General features: G+C 38.4%; 1 protein-coding gene across 1 annotated transcript in view; it reads right to left on the reverse strand.

Annotated features, from left to right (window-relative positions):
• Nucleotides 1–2,779: 2,779 nt before the first annotated feature.
• DBX2 (developing brain homeobox 2) overlaps nucleotides 2,780–22,665 on the reverse strand; it is a 32,797-nt gene continuing 12,911 nt past the window's right edge. Inside the window, exons 2-4 of the mRNA XM_044226921.1 lie at nucleotides 21,027–21,122; nucleotides 10,912–11,099; nucleotides 2,780–5,113 (exon numbers count right to left, since the gene is read on the reverse strand). Of these exons, the coding sequence (XP_044082856.1) occupies nucleotides 4,784–5,113; nucleotides 10,912–11,099; nucleotides 21,027–21,122 (614 nt within the window). The 3' untranslated portion in view covers nucleotides 2,780–4,783. The remainder of the gene's footprint in view (nucleotides 5,114–10,911; nucleotides 11,100–21,026; nucleotides 21,123–22,665) is intronic.

Raw genomic sequence — 22,665 nt, forward strand, 5'->3', positions numbered from 1 at the left:
GAGAACAGGGGAAAATAAATGTGTACGTCTTGGAGGTGGAAAGAGGTGGAGTGGGTGGAGAGTTGGCAGACTACAAATTATGAGAGAACTGTCCAAATATCTTCTCCCATTCCGTGGGTTGCCTCTTTGTTTTTTTGACTGCTTCCTTTGCTGTGCAGAAGCTTTTGATTTTGATGAAGTCCCAAAAGTTTATTTTCGCTTTTGTTTCCTTTGCCTTTGGAGACATATCTTGAAAGAAGTTGCTGTGGCTGATATCAAAGAGATTACTGCCTATGTTCTCCTCTAGGATTCTGATGGATTCCTGTCTCACATTGAAGTCTTTTATCCATTTTGAGTTTATCTTTGTGTACGGTGTAAGAGAATGGTCGAGTTTCATTCTTCTACGTATAGCTGTCCAGTTTTCCCAGCACCATTTATTGAAGAGACTGTCTTTTTTCCACTGTATATTTTTTCCTGTTTTGTCGAAGATTAATTGACCATAGAGTTGAGGGTCCATATCTGGGCTCTCTACTCTCTTCCACTGGTCTATGTGTCTGTTTTTATGCCAGTACCATGCTGTCTTGGTGATCACAGCTTTGTAATAAAGCTTGAAATCCGGTAACGTGATGCCCCCAGTTTTATTTTTGTTTTTCAACATTTCCTTCGCAATTTGGGGTCTCTTCTGATTCCATAGAAATTTTTGGATTATTTGCTCCAGCTCTTTGAAGAATACCGGTGGAATTTTGATCGGAATGGCATTAAAAGTATAGATTGCTCTAGGCAGTATAGACATTTTAACAATGTTTATTCTTCCGATCCAAGAGCATGGAATGGTCTTCCATCTTTTTGTGTCTTCTTCAATTTCTTTCATGAGTGTTCTGTAGTTCCTCAAGTATAGATCCTTTACCTCTTTGGTTAAGTTTATTCCCAGGTATCTTAATGTTCTTGGTGCTATAGTAAATGGAATCTATTCTCTAATTTCCCTTTCTGTGTTTTCATTGTTAGTGTATAAGAAAGCCACCAATTTCTGCACATTGACTTTGTATCCTGCCACGTTGCTGAATTGCTGTATGAGTTCTAGTAGTTTGGGGGTGGAGTCTTTTGGGTTTTCCATATAAAGAATCATGTCATCTGTGAATAGAGAGAGTTTGACTTCTTCATTGCCAATTTGGATACCTTTTATTTCTCTTTGTTGTCTGTTTGCTGTTGCTAGGACTTCTAATACTATGTTGAACAAGAGTGGTGAACATGGGCATCCTTCTCTTGTTCCTGATCTCAACGGGAAGGCTGGAAGCTTTTTCCCATTGAGGATGATATTTGCTGTGGGTCTTTCATAGATAGATTTCATGAGGTTCAGGAATGTTCCCTCTATCCCTATACTTTGAAGCATTTTAATCAGGAATGGATGCTGGATTTTGTCAAATGCTTTTTCTGCCTCAATTGAGAGGACTATGTGGTTCTTCTCTCTTCTCATATTAATTTGTTGTATCACACTGATTGATTTGCGAATGTTGAACCATCCTTGAAGCCCAGGGATGAATCCCACCTGATCATGGTGGATAATCTTTTTAATGTGCTGTTGGATCCTGTTGGCCAGGATCTTGTTGAGAATCTTAGCATCCATATTCATCAGTGATATTGATCTGAAATTCTCCTTTTTGGCAGAGTCTTTGCCTGGTTTGGGGATCAGGGTAATGCTGGCTTCATAGAAAGAGTCAGGAAGTTTTCCTTCTGCTTCAATTTTTTGAAACAGCTTCAGGAGAATAGGTGTTATTTCTTCTTTGAAAGTTTGGTAGAATTCCCCAGGGAATCCGTCAGGTCCTGGGCTCTTGTTTTTTGAGAGGTTTTTGATCACTGCTTCAATCTCGTTACTAGATATCGATCTATTCAGGTTGTCGATTTCTTCCTGGAATGCATCCATTTCATCTAGGTTGCTAAGCTTATTGGCATATAACTGTTGATAATAACTTCTGATGATCGTTTCTACTTCCTTCGTGTTAGTTGTGATCTCTCCCTTTTCATTCATAATTTTATGAATTTGGGCTTTCTCTCTTTTCTTTTGGATTAGTGTGGCCAATGGTTTATTGATCTTATTGATTCTTTCAAAAAACCAGCTTCTAGTTTCATTGATACGTTCTACTGTATCTCTGGTTTCTACCTCATTGATCTCAAAAAAAAAAAAAAGAGAGAGAGAACTGTCCATTAGAATACCACGCTCAGCAGTTCTCTCAAGTAATTCAGGTGAGTGAAGGCAAAGTGAAGGCACAGCAGGTTTACGTATGAGCACCAAGTGTATGCGTCTCTGCGTGTGTCCTAAGTATCCCTAACATAGTCATATAAACTGTACTTTGCTGAGGCTTAAAGCATTCCAGAGTAGAAAGCAATTAAAATATTTATTTGCATATTTAAATATCAGGCCAACCTTACAGAAAAAGAAAAAAAAAAAAGCCCCTGCTGAGTCTCAGAGCTTGGGGTGAAAGTCTGGGGGAAGATCATTTGAGCACCAATTAGCCCACATAAAACCTGGCTTATCAGGTGCCGTGAAGCAGGTTGCTCTCATTTAACTTCAAGTTATTCTCAAGAAACATTAACCATAGATAAGCACTTTAAATTTTTAGCAGTGAGTGATAAAAAAATATAGTTTCATTTCACTGAAACACTCCTATGGGACTATTTTCTATAGAGGCTTCATAGTTGAAGGCTTTTGCAATTCTTTACGTTCCCCAAATTTCAAAGTTAATAGAGAAGAGAACACTAGAAATAAAACCATTCCCCAAGTAAGAGATCATAAAGTACAATATGCTTCTGAATTTCTTTAATAAATCTTACTGCAATCTCCGAAACGTATGTCTTACAACGCATCCCATAGCTGGTGAATACATTCTACAGTGGTATGCACACACATACCCCAAGATGGCTGGTAGGATTTCAAGATTTGAAACTTGATGGCCAGGGTCCAAATTCCATTTATTAACCTCATGACCTTGGGCCACCACCCTAACTCATAGCCTTAAACCCTCACCTGGGAAAAAGCAATCCTGACAATAATAGCACCTACCTCCTAGGGCTACTTTCATGAGGACCACCATGAATTAATTCACCCTAAAGGCTTAGCACATTCTCTGGCACATCCAATAAATGTAGGTGAGGTTAACATCCTACCAAGAGGAAAACAACAACAACAACAATACTACAAATCATTTAAAGATAGGTTTTAAATTTTAAATTGTGGTCTGCAGATCCCTGCTCCTCTTTCCCACAGAGACACTAGGACAAGCTTCTTCTGAGAGGACTTTTAAGTAAAGTATCTTGTGATAAAGACACAGGCTAGCATACCCCAATTCTAATCATGTTCAAACAAAATCATTTCTTGATGCTGACTAAAACCATTGTCTTTTTAGATATTACCTTCTCTAAACCCTAAAGTTTCAAAGTCTATAACTAGGAATGTAAGCAAATTAGAAGCCACTCCCTTTACGCAGCTTTCTCACTAACAAAATTCCACATCATGAACTTCTAATAACGTTTCTTGTCCACAGATTAATAATAACCTAGTTCAAAACCACATCATTTCCTTTTTCTGCCTCATTTCCTCCAAAGTGAAACATAATTTTTTCTTGGACCTTGAATAAAAATTTCTAGATTAACTAAGCAAATCGTTACCAGAAATGCAATTTTATAATATGACTATTTCAGGAACAACAAAACACACAAAACATCTGTGTGGTTCTTGTTAATACATAAAAATAACCTAATATATATAGTGTGTACCACCTAAGTGGAAAATTGAGTCTATAACTAGAAGTGCAAACAGAAATCCACTACCAGTTCCATCAGTATTGTATTTTGAAGTCCAGTTGGGAACATTTTAGGAACTGTGACATTTCTTTAAGTCTTGGCCAGAGGTCACAAACAGCTTGGCACAGAGGTTTCTTTTGCCCAACACAATATTTCGTAAATTACTAAACTCAAATATTTTTAGGTGGACCATGCCCTTTCTTTACTGATAGGCCCTTAAAGGCATTTCATTTTGCAAACCTTGATTAAGGCCCATCCTCACAGAGAAGAGATCAAAAGATAATTGTTAGTTAAATGGGTACCTCCCTCAATGATGTCCTGATGAAGTTCAGAGACTTGGAAAATTTAGGGTTCTAATAGTTTCATTCAGAAATTCTTCTAATTTTCTTGTTGGATTACTTTTAAGTATATACTTTCAGTGTATATATCTAATAGTGGCTCATTCGATTAGGGTAGCTGAGCTGAGTTGTTAAGTTTCACTTATAGCTGGACACTGAAAGAAACCAGAAAATAGGGAATTAAAAAACAAAAAAACAAAAAACATGTTGGACCAAAATCCAAATATTACGTTATTTTCAAAAAATTATTAACATCCAGTCAATAATTGTTTTTTCCTCATATAAAAGGACATGAATTTGCTTGGTACAGTATTTAAAGAGGAACTAGCTCCTACTAATGTATTTCAATGAACATTTATATATATATACACATGTAAAGACAAACACATATATACACACATACTCAGACTAGGGACTGAGCTAACTATAATTCTCATTCTTTTCAGTTCCTTTGTACCTTCTGGGAGATTCTATTCTACTTACACATTAAGCCTGAGTGTGGGAGCCCAACAAGAGAACACTGGAGAGGGTTTCCTAAAGCATTAGTTCATGCATCACTCCAAAGGTAGTATGTTTTAGGCACCGATGAGGCACAAACTAGCTGGCTTTAGAGTCCAAATGTTATTAGTTAAGCATCCTTTTAAATTAACATAGAGGAAGGCTTCGATTCAGACCACCCCAGCAAGGACACTCTTGTCTCCAGCTTCTTCGGAACACAAATATAAGGCACTCTGCAGTGACTTTGCTTCCGGGGGCACTGCCCCTGAACTCTCCTGGATGAGTCTTTCTGAAGGTTCTGGCGAATTCTCCCTCCATCTTGGACTCGAGTGCTGCTGGGAGACTTCCCAGAGCGAAGGACATGGAGAAGGGAACCCCAGAGCAGACCGTGAGAGGGGATCCTCTGGAAGGCCTACTTCTTGGACACACCTGTTGGAAAGCACTTCCTTCTCTTTGGAATTCCGCCACTTCATTCTTCTGTTCTGAAACCAAATTTTCACCTATTGACAAAATAATTGGAGAAAATGATCACTTACTCCACATTACTTCACTTCAGAATTGCAAACTGTAATGCTTTTTATGAGACAACTTTACTGTGAGAGCCAGCCTAGCAAAGTCCTTATGGCTTTTCACTGGGTTCCTTCAAAAATATCTGAACAATTACTTTCGTATAATTTCCCCAGACTGATGAAACAAAACGACTGTGATAAATGGGTTACATCCTGCAAGTCTGACATCTTTCAAAACCGATTTCACCCTCAACAATTTAAAACATCATTTAACCCATGCTAAATTATTTATACAAAGGAAAGGCTATCGGTTAATAATAGTGTTTACTTTATGCCAGGTGTGTCAGGCCATGCATGCTGTGTGGATTACATAATTTGATCCTTGCAATGACTGCAACAAGTCCTCATCTCACATGTATGAAAATTGAGGTTCAGAGTGATAAATCAGTTCAATGTCACACAGCTAGTAAAATGGAAGCACTTAAAGTAGAATCCATGACTGTCCCACTCCAGTGCCCAGGCTCTTATAACATTCAGATTTCATTAGGAACTTCTGGGAAGCTAAACATTTTATAACGCTTTGATAAATTCCAAGCTTCGTACAGTTTCCAAGTCTGATTACTCCTACGATTTATCAAACTTGAAGAATTAGGCTCAATAAATAACAATCGGTCATATTTAACCCGAAAGGGCTTATGATGGGGGTTTCTATTTGAGCCATACTTCTGCCGCACCCAACTGGATTCTGTCTTTACTACTAACTCTCCCCTCTATCTACTGTGTAGTCAATCAGGCCTGATGAGAAAACTCCACAACTGGTTTCTTGATATTTTAAAAGCCAATCACATGGTTTTCCTAAGAATTACACTGCATCTTTATGTGAACAATTTAGTGGATTTCTATTTTTAAAACAAAAAACCAGGAAGTTTTTACCCTAAAAAATAATTACAAAGTGTTACCAACGAAATGTTTCTCCCAATGAAGGAAAAATCTCTATCTGAGATAATCTTTCCAGATTGGAAAACAATTTCTTCATTCTTTCAACTTGACGGGCAATTTCAAAACGGCTGCAAAGAACCTGACCCCAGGCGAGTAAGTCCAAAAGACTGCCATCTCAGTTACAATCCTGTGGTTAAGGCTTTTCATAAGAAAACAGTACTAATGTGTACATACCAGAGCATTTGGTTCTATTCATGAACTCATTTATTATTTGCAGTGGGCATTTACTTCTAGAAAGCCTGCCAAGTATTTCTAGTGGGTTTTCACTAAGACATTATATTTGTGCCCATTGGTGATTCTTGTCCTTCTATCACATTCATTATTTTCTTCTTTCCTTAGCTTTTCTGTAGATCTAGAATTTTTTCTGAGTGATAGCTCAATGAAAAAAAAAAAAACCATGAAGAAAGTTTCTTCATAATCAATAGTATTGAAACAAATGTACATATTTGGGGAAAACCATAAATGAAAAGTTCTACCTCTCAACAAATACAAAAACAAATTCCAAAAGGATTAAACAGCTAAACACAAAAACAAATCTATAAAAGTTCTAGAAAAAGCTATATGAGATTGTCATTACAGTCTTGGAGAGATGAATTTTTTTTTTTAAGCACTGACATAAAACACTAGACCACAAAAGAAAAAATAGAGCTGACAACATAAAAATGAGAAATTTCTGGATAAATAAAGACACCACAAACATGAAACATAGCCACAAACTACCTAAAAGAATTAAAGGCAGAGACTTGAAGAGATATTTATATATCCATGTTCATAGCATTATTCACAACAGCTGAAAGGTAGAAGCAATCAAAGTGTCCACTGATGGCTGAATGCATAAACAAAATATGGTATACATAAAATGGAATATTATTCAGCATTAAAAAGGAAGGTGATTCTGACGCATGTCACCACATGGATGAATCTTGAAGATATTATGCTAGGTGAAATAACCCAATTACAAAAGGACAAATACAAATGATTCCACTCATTTGAGGTACCTAGAACAGTGAAATCATAGAGACACAAGGTGGTGGTTGTTAGGGCCTGGAGGGAGGAGGAATGGGGAGTCACTGTCCAATGGATACAGAGTTTCAGTTTTACAAGATGAAAGAAGTTCTGCAGATGGATGGTAGCCATGATTGCTCAACAATGTGAATGTACTTACCGCTACTAAATTTTACCCTTAAAAAAGGTTTAAATGGTAAATTTTATGTTACATCTATTTTACCACAATTATTTTTTTTTTGAGATTTTATTCATTTATTTGACAGAGAGAGACCACAGTAGGCAGAGAGGCAGGCAGAGAGAGGGGAAGGGAAGCAGGCCCCTGCTGAGCAGAGAGCCCGATGCGGGACTCGATCCCAGGACCCTGAGATCATGACCTGAGCCGAAGGCAGCGGCTTAACCCACTGAGCCACCCAGGCGCCCTATTTTACCACAATTTAAAAAAAAAAAAAAAAAAAAAACAACCTTCAAACTTGAAGAGTTTGCAATGGTTGTAACAGGAGAATGTTACTAATCACAATATTCCAAACATTTTGATAACGGCTGAAATAATTGCTACAAATAATATGAATAATAGCCAAAAGTTGGGAGCAATCCAAACACCCACCATCAGAGTGGAGAAACTGGGGTATGTTACACAGCAATGAACACAAAAGAGCAACTGCTGTATCCAGTCACATGAATGAATCTCACAGACATAATGTTAAGGAAAGGAAGCCACGTATACCAAAGAACTTGTACTGAACGATTCTACTTATACAAACGACACAAATAGGCAAACCTGATCTATGTGGTTAGAAGTCAGAAGAGTAGGTGGTCTTGGAAGGAGAGGGCAGTCACTGGAAGGGAGTACTATGCAGGGGGCTACTGGCCCTGGCAAGAAGGTTCTACTGCTTGATCTGTGTGTTGGTTACAAAGGTGATTTGCAGTCTCCCTCGGAAAGTCAAGATATATGTAAAATAGGATCCCGTTTTTATTTAAAAACATATATGCACAACTCTGGGTCTCAATTCTAGGTCCCTATTATAAAGTAGGAATAATCAAAGTGGCTATCTCGCAGGGTAATTGTGAGGATAAATGACGTCAAATTTAAGGACACAGGGTAGGCACGGTGCAAGTGCTTGTGTTACTTTGTGTTTGTGCATTTACAACACACATATGCATTTACTTTAAAGATAATACACGGTACATCAAATAAAGTCAGACAAGAGCCATTTATAAATGACAGTAATAACTAAGGACTTGGGTTGCAAGGGGAGGAGATGAATTTTCATTTTTAGTTTTGCCAATTTCTCCTTTGTTTGAATTTACCACAATAAATACCCTGTGTTAATTATATAATGAGATGTCTACGCAAATAAGAAAATGTGAAATTACTTCCAAGATGTTTACCAAATTTAATAACATGGAAAGTATTCATTCATTCAAGGCACTTGAATTTTAAAAACAATACAATCAACTATGTAAAACTAGCACCTGTGAACACGAACAGGAAGATAAGATACAAATTGAAAAATAGTTTGTTTTCTTGGAATGGACAGATTATGGTCATCCCCTCATAAATGATCTCCAGTACACTGGCTACATTCTCATTCCAATAATCTACTTTCAGGAAGTTCAAAGACGTTCACACTGCCTCAGCACTATCAGATCAAACCTAGCCACCTTTTCTCTTTCTCTTTTTTTCTATTAGTATCCTAAAATTTTTACTTTTGTTTTTGTTGTTGGTGGTGGGGTTTTTTGTTTATTTGCTTTTAATTTTTATTGTGTTGTGTTAGTCACCATACACTGGATATTATATGTAAACAATAAATCTTGGAACACTGCATCAAAAACTAATGATGTATTGTATGGTGACCTATATCTTTTAACACCTACTTCAAGTTCTAACTCAACGAAGGACCTCCTGCAAACTCCCAAAGCCTCACATTTTCTCAACTCTAACTCAGAGTGTCTTTGTTTTTTTGTTGTTTGTTTTTAATCCATACCAGTGAGATGAAGACCAGTCCTACTGAGCTTCTGTGCCTCCTAGTCAGGCCCAACGATTCCTCTAAGGATGAGAGAGACACTTTCTTCCCTAGACTCCAGAGGAGCATAAGGACCAGTCGTGGAGATTAACATAAATCTCCGGAGAGATACATAACTTTGAGGACCCCTGATCTAGCTCCTTTATTTGGCAGCATATCTAACTTAAGAGGCAATGTCTCCTATGCAATGCATTGTCTTGAGCTTCTGCTTCATTTCCCCAGTCGCTCATACAAATTCCTGGGTGCACAGAGTGTATCTTAGTCAGTACTTAATCAACACTCCCTCTTACTGCCTACTTATTAGCACAGTGTCTTGCACACAACAGACCATCAAGATATAGCTACTGATTATCTATCATAAATGCAAAATTGCTCTGCAACTTAGATAGAACTCTGATATTTGTCCATTTTTTTTAAAGATTTTATTTATTTATTTGACAGAGAGAGATTACAAGTAGGCAGAGAGGCAGACAAAGAGAGAGGAGGAAGCAGGCTCCCTGCTGAGCAGAGAGCCCGATGCGGGACTCGATCCCAGGACCCCGAGATCATGACCTGAGCTGAAGGCAGCAGCTTCACCCACTGAGCCACCCAGGCGCCCTTGTCCCTGTTTTTTATGTGAGAAACTGAGGCATAGAGCAGTCGGTTAAGGTTAGGGACTCCTTAGTATCACACAATGAGGAAAGCACAGGCTGGCTGATGTAGGCCAATTACCCTCTACTACTCCACGTACTGCTTCCTACAACTAGAAAAAGCTGGGGGGTAGGGAGAGATCACTTCCCTAGGGGAAGGAAGCAAGGTTAAGGAGAGTTTCATCCAAAAATAACTGGTTTAATAAAATCCAGAGTTAGAAACTAGGTCATTGGTATTGAGTGAAGAATAGTAGAGCATGGTAGTTATACAGAGCTTCTGCTAGCCCTTCAGAGCCTTTATGCTAACTCAAAAAATCCAGATGGATATAGTCTTGCACCAGGAGAGTCATTTTGGCAGGCTGAGCACCTGCTACATTTCAGTTGCTGCCATGCCTCTTAGCCCTTGTGCCCTTGTGCAGTGCACAGCCTGCACAAAAATACGTGATAGCTCCAGGTTAAGTAGAACACAAACTCCAGAACCAGGTTGCTGGGGTGAGAGCCCAGCTCCAGAGCAGCTTCACTACATGACAGTAGACCTGTATTTATTTCTTTATACCTTCTCATCTAGAAAATGAGGATGATTATCGTGCTTACTATAAAATGATTAGTTTTAAAATAGTAGTACCTTAATACGTAAGAAAGGTTTGTAGGTGTTGCAAATATGAGACTACTTTACTGTACTTGACATAAGCCCAGATTGCAGGGTAATGAAATCTATCTGGAAGTATTTATGAGTCACACACATTTATGACTGGATTTTGGACTGGGAATGAAAAAAAAGACAGGAAAATTGGTTCCTGCTTTTATAGATTATGTAGTCTACTTCTCTGAAACCAGAGCAAACAATTAATGATGTAAATATGACATCCTTAGAGGTTCTCTTCATTTGGGAAGAATTAATCATGCAAAAACCTAGACCTCTCAGCAAATGGGTCTATTTTCAAATAGGAATTCTGATATGTATTTCCACCCACTCTACAACTGTGAAAATACTTCAGTAATACTTGAGGGTCCAGCACCATACCTAGTACAAGAGACGTTTGCCAAATGTATGAATTTCATACTTCAGAAATCATACATTCATACTTCAGAAATCAGGAGCAGTAGACATTTTCCTGCTCATTGGTACCTGTGATTCCTTTAGTCCCAAGCTGAGGGCGAGTTTCTTTCGGTCTGTTTTGCTGATATATTTCTGCTTCTGAAACATTTTCTCCAGAGCCTTTCTCTGATCCTCAGAAAAAACAGCTCTTCTTAAAATACCCCTCCGAGCTTTGGAGTTAGAGTCCTGTGTCAGGAGAGGCAGCACACTCTCTTCTCCTAGAAGGGGGAGACAGTTACAAAAGCCCAGTTAGCTCTAGTGAGGAGAAGTCAGTCTGCCTTTCCCAGGCTAGTATCCTTCTTCTCTGTACCATGGCCAAATCCTCTCATCTCTGAACTCTGCATACTTAGAGCAGTGCTTCTTCCATGGTCTTGGTCATGGACTCCACTGAGAATTCAAGAAATACTCTTTGCTCACCAATGATAGAAAAGTACATATGCTTGCCCTCACAATTTGGGTGCCATGTTAGAAAGTCCATGGTCCCACGTCAAAAAGTTCAAATGCAGAACAAATAGTAGGTGGTTTAAACACTCTATTTTTGCCTAATTCTTCATTTACTTATTCATTTCTTTTTCTCTCAACAAAGTTTGCCAGGTGCTCTGCTCAATGATACACAGTGAGAAACAAGACAAATGTGTTTTATTGTACACATTACCTGTAAGATTTAGTGGAAGGCATTTATTGAACTAACGTCACAAGTGTGAGGATGTATTCCAAGGAGGCTGCATTGGGCATGCAAAACAAGCATCTGGTCGTCATCTGGGATTTCAGATAAAGCTTGTAGGAGTCCAAGATATTCAGTCTGAGAAGGGAGGTTTAGAAGATCCCCAACCACCACTATTCCTCAATCCAGGTGTTCATCAAGTCCTTCAAGTCAGAGATATCTACTCCTTTTTCTACCTTCTGTGGCTAGCGCAACCAGTTCCAGCCCTCTCAGAGATTCATTTATCATCCTTCATTCATTCAGCTTCCCAGTTGTGGTAGGAATGATAATGGCCTTCCCAAAGATGCCTATGTGAATGTGTTCCCCAGAACCTAGAAATATATTACATGACATGACAAGGGGGAATTAAGGTTGCAAATGGAATTACAACTGCTAACAAGCTAACCCGGAGACTAGAAGAGCATCCCGGAGTACCCAGGTGGGCAATGTAATCACAAGGGTCCTTATGAGTGGAAAAGAGAGTGGGAAAATGAAGTCACAGAGAAAGATTTACTTTCTCTGATATTACCCTTCTTGCTTTAAGGATGGAGCAAGGGGGGCACCTGGGTGGCTCAGTGGGTTAGGCCGCTGCCTTCGGCTCAGGTCATGATCCCAGCGTCCTGGTTTACACCTCATTCTATTTCATCCTCACATCACGAGAAGATCTGGCCTCTCTCTCTTTCCTTCCAGCTCTGTAACAATTGCATCTCCTTGGAAACGCCGTCGGATGTAATCAAGCCAAATTCTTTACAAACGTCTATTTTTGTTGATGCTCTTTCCATTCATTGCATGAGATCGTGGTTAATTCTCCATCCACAGCATCATTTTTCTTTTTTTTTTGCCTGTCACATGCCAAAGCCATACCTTGAAGGTCACATTTTGACAACCAGATTCACTACCTCTTTATCAAAGATTTAAATAGTTTTATGAAATATTGGTTACTAATAAAAATATTCTAAATAGCTCAATCCATCCTTTTTCTAAATGTGCTGCTTCTTTGAACTTTCCTTGGTGTAGAGACTATGGTATTGGGCTTTCTACATGGGTTCCGAAATTCATCTGTTGGGGTGATCCCTCTCCAGGAAGGCTAGGACAAAGGAGTTTGAAATGTGTAATAGGGAAGAACTCGGTTTGGATTATGGCATTTACCTGTATGACTTAAAGCCAGTTTAATTAGCCTTTTTCAGCTTATGCTCTAAGGATTTGATGACATAATACAAGAAAATTTCACAGTGCCTGGCCCACAGGAAGGATCCCATGAATCTATCTAGTTCTGCTTGTTGGATTTCATTTGATTCTTGTAAGAACCATGTCACAGACATACTCCGTACAGATGAAGAAGTATTCAGGGCTGTTAAGGTCCAAAGCCACACCAAGAACACAGAGCTCAGCTGGTAGCAGGACCTTCTAAATCTAAATTTTTGGTTCCTTCCTCTGTGCCACACTGTTTTTCTACTCAGATGTCACATGTCAAAACGGAAGGGGAGAAACATTTATAAGCACAGTCAAAGCTCCTGTCTGTGACTACAGGCTTCTACACTGTCCTGGACCAGTGTGTGAGTATGGACTACAAGGCATCTCCTGTTCCTGATAATTGTGTCCTCAAATTCCAGCAAGCCCTATCACTTGATATTTTGATTCTGGCATTTTTCATTCACAAATGTATATAATCTATCATTATTATAGCCATATGTGTTAAATATTGGGGAAAGAAACCTAAATACCAAAAGGTAAAGAAATTTATAATTACATGATGCCATATCCCCCTGGTGAAATTTTAAAGAACCATTAAAGATGAGAACTATGAAGACCAGGCAGCAGCAAAGAAAATATGCTATACTGTGTATAATAAATAAGACACATACTATGTTTATAACTAAGTAAAAATGCCGAGAAAAGAGACTGAAAAGGCAAAAATAAACATAAAGTAGGCTACTATAGAGTTATGGACAAATAATTCATCTCTATTCTGCATTCTAAGTCTGGTTCTACTTTCTAAGGAAAACAAGCGAACACTGTAGCAACCTTTTTGAGAATAATCTGGTGGGGTGATTGAGATGTTGCTGAGAGACAAGTGAAGATGAAGCCAATCCATCCTTCAGGTGCTCACAGTTGATAAGGAAAGGTCCAAGAAATTAAACAGCCAGCCACAACGCAGTGAGATAAGTAACTGCAGACCATGGCAGAGAAAGTATTGAAGAACCAGACAGGAAGCCACTTAGACTTGGAGGATAGCAGAGTAAGTTCTGAGAGAGAAGAAAAGACAGAAGAAAATAGCAATTCCTCTTACAGGCAATCTAGTCAAAGGCAGGGAGAGAAGAGGGGTTCAAATTTGGGCACCCATGAGTGGAGTGAGGACATGGGTGAAACACGGTGGACCTGGAACCTTGGTATTTCCAGATTGCAGGGTATGAGTGCCAAGAACACAGAAGATAAGCTGGAAAGGTACATTAGGGCCAGGGGTGACTGAAATGAGCTCAGGTCATGACTTGCCCAATAGAAAAGCCTTTTGAGGAGGACCTGACCAGCTCTGCATTGTTGAAAGGCCAGTATTTCCCTAGTTAATAAAACCTTTTATATCTTATAGAAATGCACAGCAAATCTGTGAGTCTACAGGCCTCATTTTTAAAACTCTACATACATCGTTTTCTAGGTAGCGATTTTATAGGTAGGGACCATGATTCTACCCATCCTAGCCCCTTCTTCAGTAAGACCTACAAGTTTAAATAAAACAATGAGGTAACACATTAAAGGAACCCTAAAACTTTTTTTTTTAATATTTTATTTATTTATTTGACAGAGAGAGAGAGTACACAAGCAGGGAGAGCAGCAGGCAGAGGGAGAGGGAGAAGCAGGCCCTCCACTGAGCAAGGAGCCTAAAGTGGGTCTCAATCCCAAGACCCTGTGATCATGACTTGAAATGAAGGTAGACACTTAACTGACCGAGCCACCATAGATATATATTCAGGTACCCCTAAATATCCCTAAAACTTTTAAAGAAACTCATAAGTTTTCCTATGGAGCTATTTTTAAGTAAAGAGAAAGAAGTTTCCCATTGAGGACAATCTACAAACAAATTACTCTCACTAATGTGATAAATACTAACATTTTGAAAATCATGGACCCAAAGTAGACCTCAGTCTTGAAAGAGAGACTAAAATGGTTATGATGGCCAAAGGGTTAATTCTTCAGTCCGGGACCCTCAGGTTTCAGTGCCTGAAAATGAGCATGGATATGAGCAATGACAAGCAAATGAATATGGCAAAGATAAAGACTACCATATTCTTTTCTAGTTACTGTTCCTCTTAGCACTGCTCTCAATATGCACGTCATGCTGGTTTTTCCCAATGTGACGAGCCTTAGATTCCTGTGAAAAGTTGGGAAGATGCTACTTTTACTATGGAAGCTCCTCTCCATCTCTCCCCCACGGTCTTTTATGGGCTGTCTTTGGATCTAACCATAAAGCACAATGAGGGGGCACCTGGGTGGTTCAGTCCATAAAGTGTCCTCCAACCTGATTTTAGGCTCAGGTCATGATCTCAGGATCCTGGGATTGAGACCCACACTGGGCTCCAGGTTGGCAGGGAGTCTGCTTGAGAATTCTCTCCCTCTCCTCTTGCCCCTCTACCTGCTTGTGTACTTTCTCTCTCTTCCTCCCTCCCTCCCTCTCTAAATAAATAAATAAATAAATAAATAAATCTAAAAAAAATAAAGTGTACTGAGGAAACTACACCACTTCCATACCTTCTAAATCTAATATGTGCTCACATCTATGCCTACAAAACAAACACAAGGACTTCAAGAACTTGTTGGTGACTCAAAATTCTCTCAGAAACTATTACAACGTTATCAGCCACAAACACCTCTGACTACGCCTAAACTCATGACACATGTCTGACTTGTATAGAAACTTCCAGTGACAAAAAATAAACTAGTGAGTAATATAAAAATAAACATAAACAGATACAGAATTTAAGACATGTAGAAAAGAGGCTTTAAAGGCCAGGACCACCAATTCAAGGTGCTATGGACCCTACCATTTTGGGAGCATGATGGTGATGATGATGATGACAATGACGACGATGATGATGATGATGATGATTCTGTCCCGTGGCCTCCATACACACACACATATATATACATATATTCATATATATTATATATATATATTTTTTTAATGGGGCTCAGCAGGTGTTATGGTTTGTGGCCACTCCCTGCAGCATGGCATGTCTTCCTTACAACAACCCCCAGAGCGAGGTACTATCTCCTCCACTTTCCCTAGGAAAAAACTAAGGGTCCAAAAAGTTAAGTTGTGCCTTTAAAGTCACATAAAAAGGAAGAGTGAAGTCCACCAATCCTCTTTATAATTATACCAAAGACTGTCAGAGTTGTAAGTAGGCAAAGAGGTCGGGAGGTGGGAAGAATCCCATTAAAGTGGCAGAGAGACAGAGGATAGAAAAGTTTCAAAAGCATGATTCCCTGAGGGCTGAGATGGCCCCATGCACCATCCTCCAGGGAGCCCCTGCATGAAATGGGGCTGGCGACGGATGCTCCGGCTGGAGCCGCGCTGTGTGTAAATGACACTGTTGGGTGGAGAGAGGTGGGGATCCACAGAGGAATAGAACACAAGATAAATTAATGGACCCCTTCATATTTTCATGTGTGAGGATGTAGTGTGTGTGTGTGTGTGTGTGTGTGTGTGTGTGTATTTTATATCATTCCTGCGGATTTGAGGCATGGAGAGAAAGATATAGAACTTCCCTGGCTTGCCCCATTTAAACTAGAAGTCTACCTTCCATTCTCTATATAATATAGTATTTGGGAATGCTATAGTATTTCAGTATCATACATTATAACCATATTAATTTGCTAAAAATCTTTCCCTAATATTAATCCCAAATTCAATTTCCATTAAACTCCACTTGTTGGCTCCATGTCTCTCCTTTAAATCTATACTGAATGCAGTATATCTAATTTGAAGATGACGCTCAGGTTCTCCCTATTATTTCTCTTCTCCAGGCCAAACATACTCACTCACTTTAGAAAATTCATGACCAGGCATAGAGACTTTTCACCATTTTAGCTGCGGACTATTCCTGACCTGACCTTTATAGGCAAATGGGCTCACTGTGCCTTTTAAAGTGGGGCTCCAGAACTGAGCAGGTGTAGGTTGTCTGACCATTACAGAGACTAGTAGGACTCTTATCTCCCTTGCTCTGAGTATTGTAGTTCTAAAAGCATAATCCAACATCCCCATATCATTCTGTAGACACATAGTGAGCTAAGAGTACAACCCTTTCCTTCTTTGTTCTGTTCAGCCAATTCTGTCACTCTGTTATACACTCATGCACTTTTTGGGGGGAATCTCAAATCAGGACTTTATCAGCTGCCCCATTAGATGTCACATTATGTTTAGGCAAGGGCTGTAGACAAGATCAGGAACAGGCATCCTATATCACTAAGTAGCTCTGCTTTCCATCCTCCATCTTCTATTACTTAAGGACACATCTGGGGAGAAAGGGAACTCCATTCCCGGAAAGTTACTCAAATATGTTCACTGCCTCTGCAGAAACTGTTGAATAGAGCCATCAACTTGGAAAATCTATTGTCTTTGAGTCTCTGACTCCTTTAAACATTCTTCCTGGTTGACTGAGTGTCATTTATCTCTGGAACACCCCTCCCTTCACTATTGAGAAGTCAAAACCTGTATTCAACTTACTGCACAAACCTGATTATATTTTCAACAAAATAATCTCACTTCTTTCTCTAGTAGAACAAAATGCTGCATCCCTCTGAAGATCTTAGAGTGCTAATGATAAATCCTTACAGAAGGACTGCCGTCGGTCTTGTCAATTCTCTCTGGGCACCCAGCACTCCAGCTGAGAACAGTGAAAGAGAACACAAGCCAGGTCCAGTGCCAAGAATCCTCACCAGAGCATTGCCTATCTTTGATAGTGACATTCACCAGACCAACCTATCAACAATAAAAATAACAGCCCTTCCCTGCTGCCTTCAACAAAAATCCTAAATGCAAATTTGGAGAGTGTATTATGTTCCTCTAAGTTTTAGCAAGGAAGAGAAAAGAGGAACATGATCTTACAGTGTAGAATATAAGTTCAAAATCTCCCAAGGAAAAGGCAGAGCAGTTTGTCCCAGAAGAATATTTCCCTGCTCATATTTTCACAACGTTACTCTAAATTTAAACTTTGTCTTTTAATGCATAACATTTTTGAAGGATTACATTCAAGTTGGGTACTCAAAGACAAAATGAAATAATTATCTGATTAATTCAATTAGCCATTCTACATAATTAAGACTCCTGTACCTTTTCAGGTCTGTTGTTTTTTTTTTTAAAGGTCATTCTCCGCATAATTTCCATGACTTTCTATTTCATCTTGGCTGAGAAATGTGTGATTTTGAAAAGAACCTCATGGCTGTAATATCAAAGATTTTCCTTCCACTGCTTTGGGGGAGGGGAGAACTTTTACCACTGCCTTTTAATTTTTTCCCACTGTCAGGGCTGTGCTTAAAGAGCCTATTAAACCATTTATTATATGTGAGAAGGGCACTAGAGGAATGATTGTTTCCACATTGCAACAACAAGTTAATCATAAATCTAAAAGGTTAACAAGAAAAATGAAATCAATTTTATACAAATGAATCATGTTAAAAGAGTCAAAATGATATTTTACTTACTAGCTATGAACCTGTTGATCTGATCCTATGCTTTTCAGACTTTATTGCTCATTAAAATGTTTAGTATAAACCTTGATTTTGGCTGTCCACACATGTCAGCACATTTTGGCTGAAATTTAATACTAGATTACTTGGACAGTTCATTTTCCTTCTCCTATGCATGGAAAAAAAATGTTAATGCTTGGGCGTAAAAATTGTTCTTATTATTAAACAAAGAGGAAGAAAAGAAAATCTAGTATATGCCTTCAATAATAAAGAGTACTATGCAGATGTCAGCCTTATTAACGTTCCTTGGTATCATGATTATTTATGTAAAACTCTTTATTGACAGCATAAATCTACCATTTCATTATCATTTTCTGTAAATACGATGAACATTATAAATAAAAAATAAAAAATTCATTTCAGATTTATAACTAATGAGACACCAAAGTTCATTAAAAACACTTGTGGCATCTCTAACGAGTTTTAAAATGCCAACTTCAGAAATGGAGACAGACCAAGTACAGCATTCTCTATGCTTGATCTGAGCTGTGCTGATTTACCCCTTGTATGTTTTACTGAATTAAGAAAGATAAACATGGGACTTTATAAGCCTCTAGGGAGAGACACCACAATTTACAACGTTTATGCCAAAGGCACAAAGTGGGAAGAACCCAGAGGGAGATGGAGGAAAACAAGTCTTTCTTAAAGTAATTTTTCAAGCAACTGACAAGGTGATGTTCTCCAGGAAATGCTTTTTAGAATTACTTTTATGTGCTCTATGGATCAAACTGGCCCAGGCAATAGCGTACATTTAGGGCTTGGACACTCTTACAAAAACACTGCTATAAAATGAATAAACCTATACATGTATACACACATGAATTTATTATTGTCTACCTGTTACATGGGATTTTTTTGTCCATTTCCACTTATCTAACCTACACTGCTAGAGGTTCTTTAAAACGGAAGTCCAGTATTCTGTCAAGGTAGAGTAACCAAAACAGGGTATGGGATCTCTTTCAATCTCTACCGTGGGGCTGCGACACCACAGATTTAATTCCAGACATGCCACGACACCACAGTGTCAGGTCTCTTGGACTTAAGTCTCCACTCCAACAGCCTTTCCCTGATACTCTAATCTATGGTGACAAATGTGTCCTTAATTTGCACAACACTTTTCAGCTGCCCTCATAGGAGACCACCTTGAAGGAGCGAGTAAAAGGTTTAGTCACGGTTTCTATTTTTCTATGTGAATCAATACATTCTAGTTAAATGGACAATTAATAGGTCACTTCCAAAATAGTGGTGTATCAGTCCTGGTTAATAAACAATCCCCAGAGTTGATAATGGACCCTATGTATTCAGCAAGTCCTGTATACACTCAGCTCATCCACTAAATCCCTTTTCAGGTGGACAGGGTTATATGGGAAGATGAGCTAGAATGAGTCTATAAAAGTCAGTTTCATTCACTGCTTTATTTTTCAGTCAAGTGCTTTAAATGGTGTCCAGAAATTCACTGGGAATGTGAGACAGGAGAAAAGATGGACACACAGAGCCTCGCTTTATGACCATACAAAAGGGCAACTGACCCTTGCCCGAGCCTTTTCCATGTGAAATGGCTCCTAAAGTTCATCTGCACAGTGAAAAATCGTGGTGAGGTCGCGTGTGGATGAGTCAAGTGAAAGTGATGATTGGTCACGGGTCTGTCACCCATTGTGGCTGGGTCCCTGCCATGTAAAATGCTCTGTGGGAAAGTATCGGCCCCCTAAAGAGATGCTCAGAGGCCTGCAGCTCATTAAACGGCCAGCATTTGCTGCCTCACTTGTCAGGAATCATTCTGTTGAGCAACTGCTCTCCTGAAACATTCATAAAACACATTAACTGAGAGGCAGCAGGGACCTGAATTCAACCGTGATAGAGCTCTCTACTTCAGCCTGACTCAACTCCGATTTCACTTTTCACCTGACAGAGGGGTTAGCCTGAATAAATGTTTCCTCTTGGGCACCTGAAATAAATGTGCCCCTTTACTGGACTCCTTTTTCATAAGCTCAGATTCTCTGGTTACAAATTCTTATTTTACCTAGAAATCTCAAGATCAAGGTGAACTTTATTTCTTTTTTGTTTGACATTGTTTTCTTTGGTTATGTGAGTGTGTGTGTGCATGTGTGCTCTGAAAGTTTTTCAAAGTTGTCATTCTCACTTCACCTCTGGACAATGTTTAAATTTTGTAATGTTCAAGGAAGAGTTCTCTTGAAAATATTTCCTACAACTCTGGCTACTTTTCTTCAAGATCATAAAGAGGAGGTATTTGTTTCCTTTTACAACCCGGACAATTTTAACTATTTTCTACGGACACCCAGTGACTTTCTGTGTCACATTTTAAGCTGAATGGAAATTTCACACAGCACAATTTCTTAGCCTTCCTTCCTTTCTTTTTTCTTCTCTAAATGAGTATTGCTACATGTTTCAGAAAGAGCCAAACTGGTCCCTCTGAGATCTTTTATATCGAATGGAAAACAAGTCACTTTCCTTGGTGTGTCAGCCCTGGGTTTCAATGCCATTAGAAACTGCTCACAATTGCTCAGTGTGCTGAGGTCTGATAAATCTCTGGAAACCTCCTGAATAGGATCGCTGTGATTTTTTTAGTGAGGATTTAGCTCCTTGCCATTGCATTACCAATTAGTTTTCCAGAGCACATTAAATCCTGCTGCTTTGGTTTACAGAATAACTGAGGCATTGCTGATGAAGCATAAAAACTTACTTGCAAAAGCAGTGGGGGATGCAGGGCGCCGACAGGACCCACCGCAGCATGCCGAGTAGAATGGAGGGGCACTCAGGAAAAAAGGCTTGGAAGACGCTGTGGAGAAAGCATTGATCTCATGGATGAGCCATTTCTTTTAGACAATATTCAAAATTCCAGTTTCCCCAAAGCCAATGAGTAAAACATTTCATTTCCTCAGCCTTTACTTAGCTAGTTATAACTTTTACTGAAATTAAAGTCATTCTAAAGTAGCCTTTATCACCCAAAGAGATTGCCAAAGAGTTTAATCAAGATTTGGAAGATGCGTTGGAAATAATCAATGGATCAAAACCAAACTTAAAAGTTAATTTTCTGTGTTGTCATAATTATATGTAGCATGTATTCTTTTATTTAAAATACCCCAGAGCAACACTATCCAAGAGAATGATCTGTGGTGATAGAATGTCCTTTATCTCTACTGTCCACTTGAAAATAAATATTTTTATCACTCTCGCTACATATTCAATGGCAACTTTTTTCTTAGTCATATTTAGTGAATATTATTTTGATATGAAAACATAGGTTTTTCAAGAACACAGTAATTTCAGACTTGTATTTTAACCAATTGATAAGCATGTATTTATTTTTGCAAATATTTTTGAAGGTATGTCAAAATAAGTGTATTGCCCAACAAGAATTTAGGTTCTTAATGCCTTCAAATTGCAAATTAACCATAAATCATAATATAATGGAAAGTTGCCAATATTAATGTTCTCAGTTTTTTAATATCCAAGTTTTCAAATAATAAAATGTTTGTCTGAATAATATTTCCAAACATACACAGCAGTCTCAGTCAGTGGCGTGTACGGCTCCTGATCTTGGAGTTGTAAGTTTGAGCCCCACACTGAGTAGAGAGATTATGTAAAAATAAAATCTTATAAAAAATGGCATTTTGAAAATACAGCAATTAAGCAAAGTATGAAAACGAAATCCATTTTGGTGTTCCAAAGTACTATAAAACTTTTTTTCTGATTTTTTTTAAATAGGCTCTATCCCCAATGTGGGGTTTGAACTCACGACCCTGAGACCGAGAATTGCACGCTCCACTGAATGAGCCACCCAGGCAACCTATAAAACATTTTTTTTAATTTCACTGTTATCATAAGTCATTCTAATATTGACTATAAAACCATCGAAGAAATGATAAGCCATTTCTTCTTAATTTAACATCTTATATTACAAGAAAATGGCATTATTTGGGCAGAGTTACATTTTTCATTATTCTTGGACTATAAGTACATTGAAAAATAAAAATATATTTTTATGTATAAGCTTTGTCACATTATGTTTATTCTCAAGCATTTCTGTTAACTTATTTCATCCCCAAAAGAAACATTCCACAGATAATTAAGTAATGGCAATTGCGCTGTTTGGCACAAAATGCAATGCTGTATTTACATGCATACAAGGAAACATTTATAACAATAGCTGGAAAAACACACATGAAAAAAATATTTGTACTTAATAAAGTGTAGAAAATAAGTACACTAGTGATATTATTACAATAATCATGCAAAATGTACAAATTTTACCATTCTAGCCAAAATGTTTCTCAGACTAACCCTATGGCCCTAAAAATAGAAAGCTAAAAGATTTTTAA

The sequence above is a fragment of the Neovison vison genome, chromosome 12 (genome assembly GCF_020171115.1).
Source record: "Neovison vison isolate M4711 chromosome 12, ASM_NN_V1, whole genome shotgun sequence".
In the NCBI taxonomy this organism is placed as follows: Eukaryota; Metazoa; Chordata; class Mammalia; order Carnivora; family Mustelidae; genus Neogale; species Neogale vison.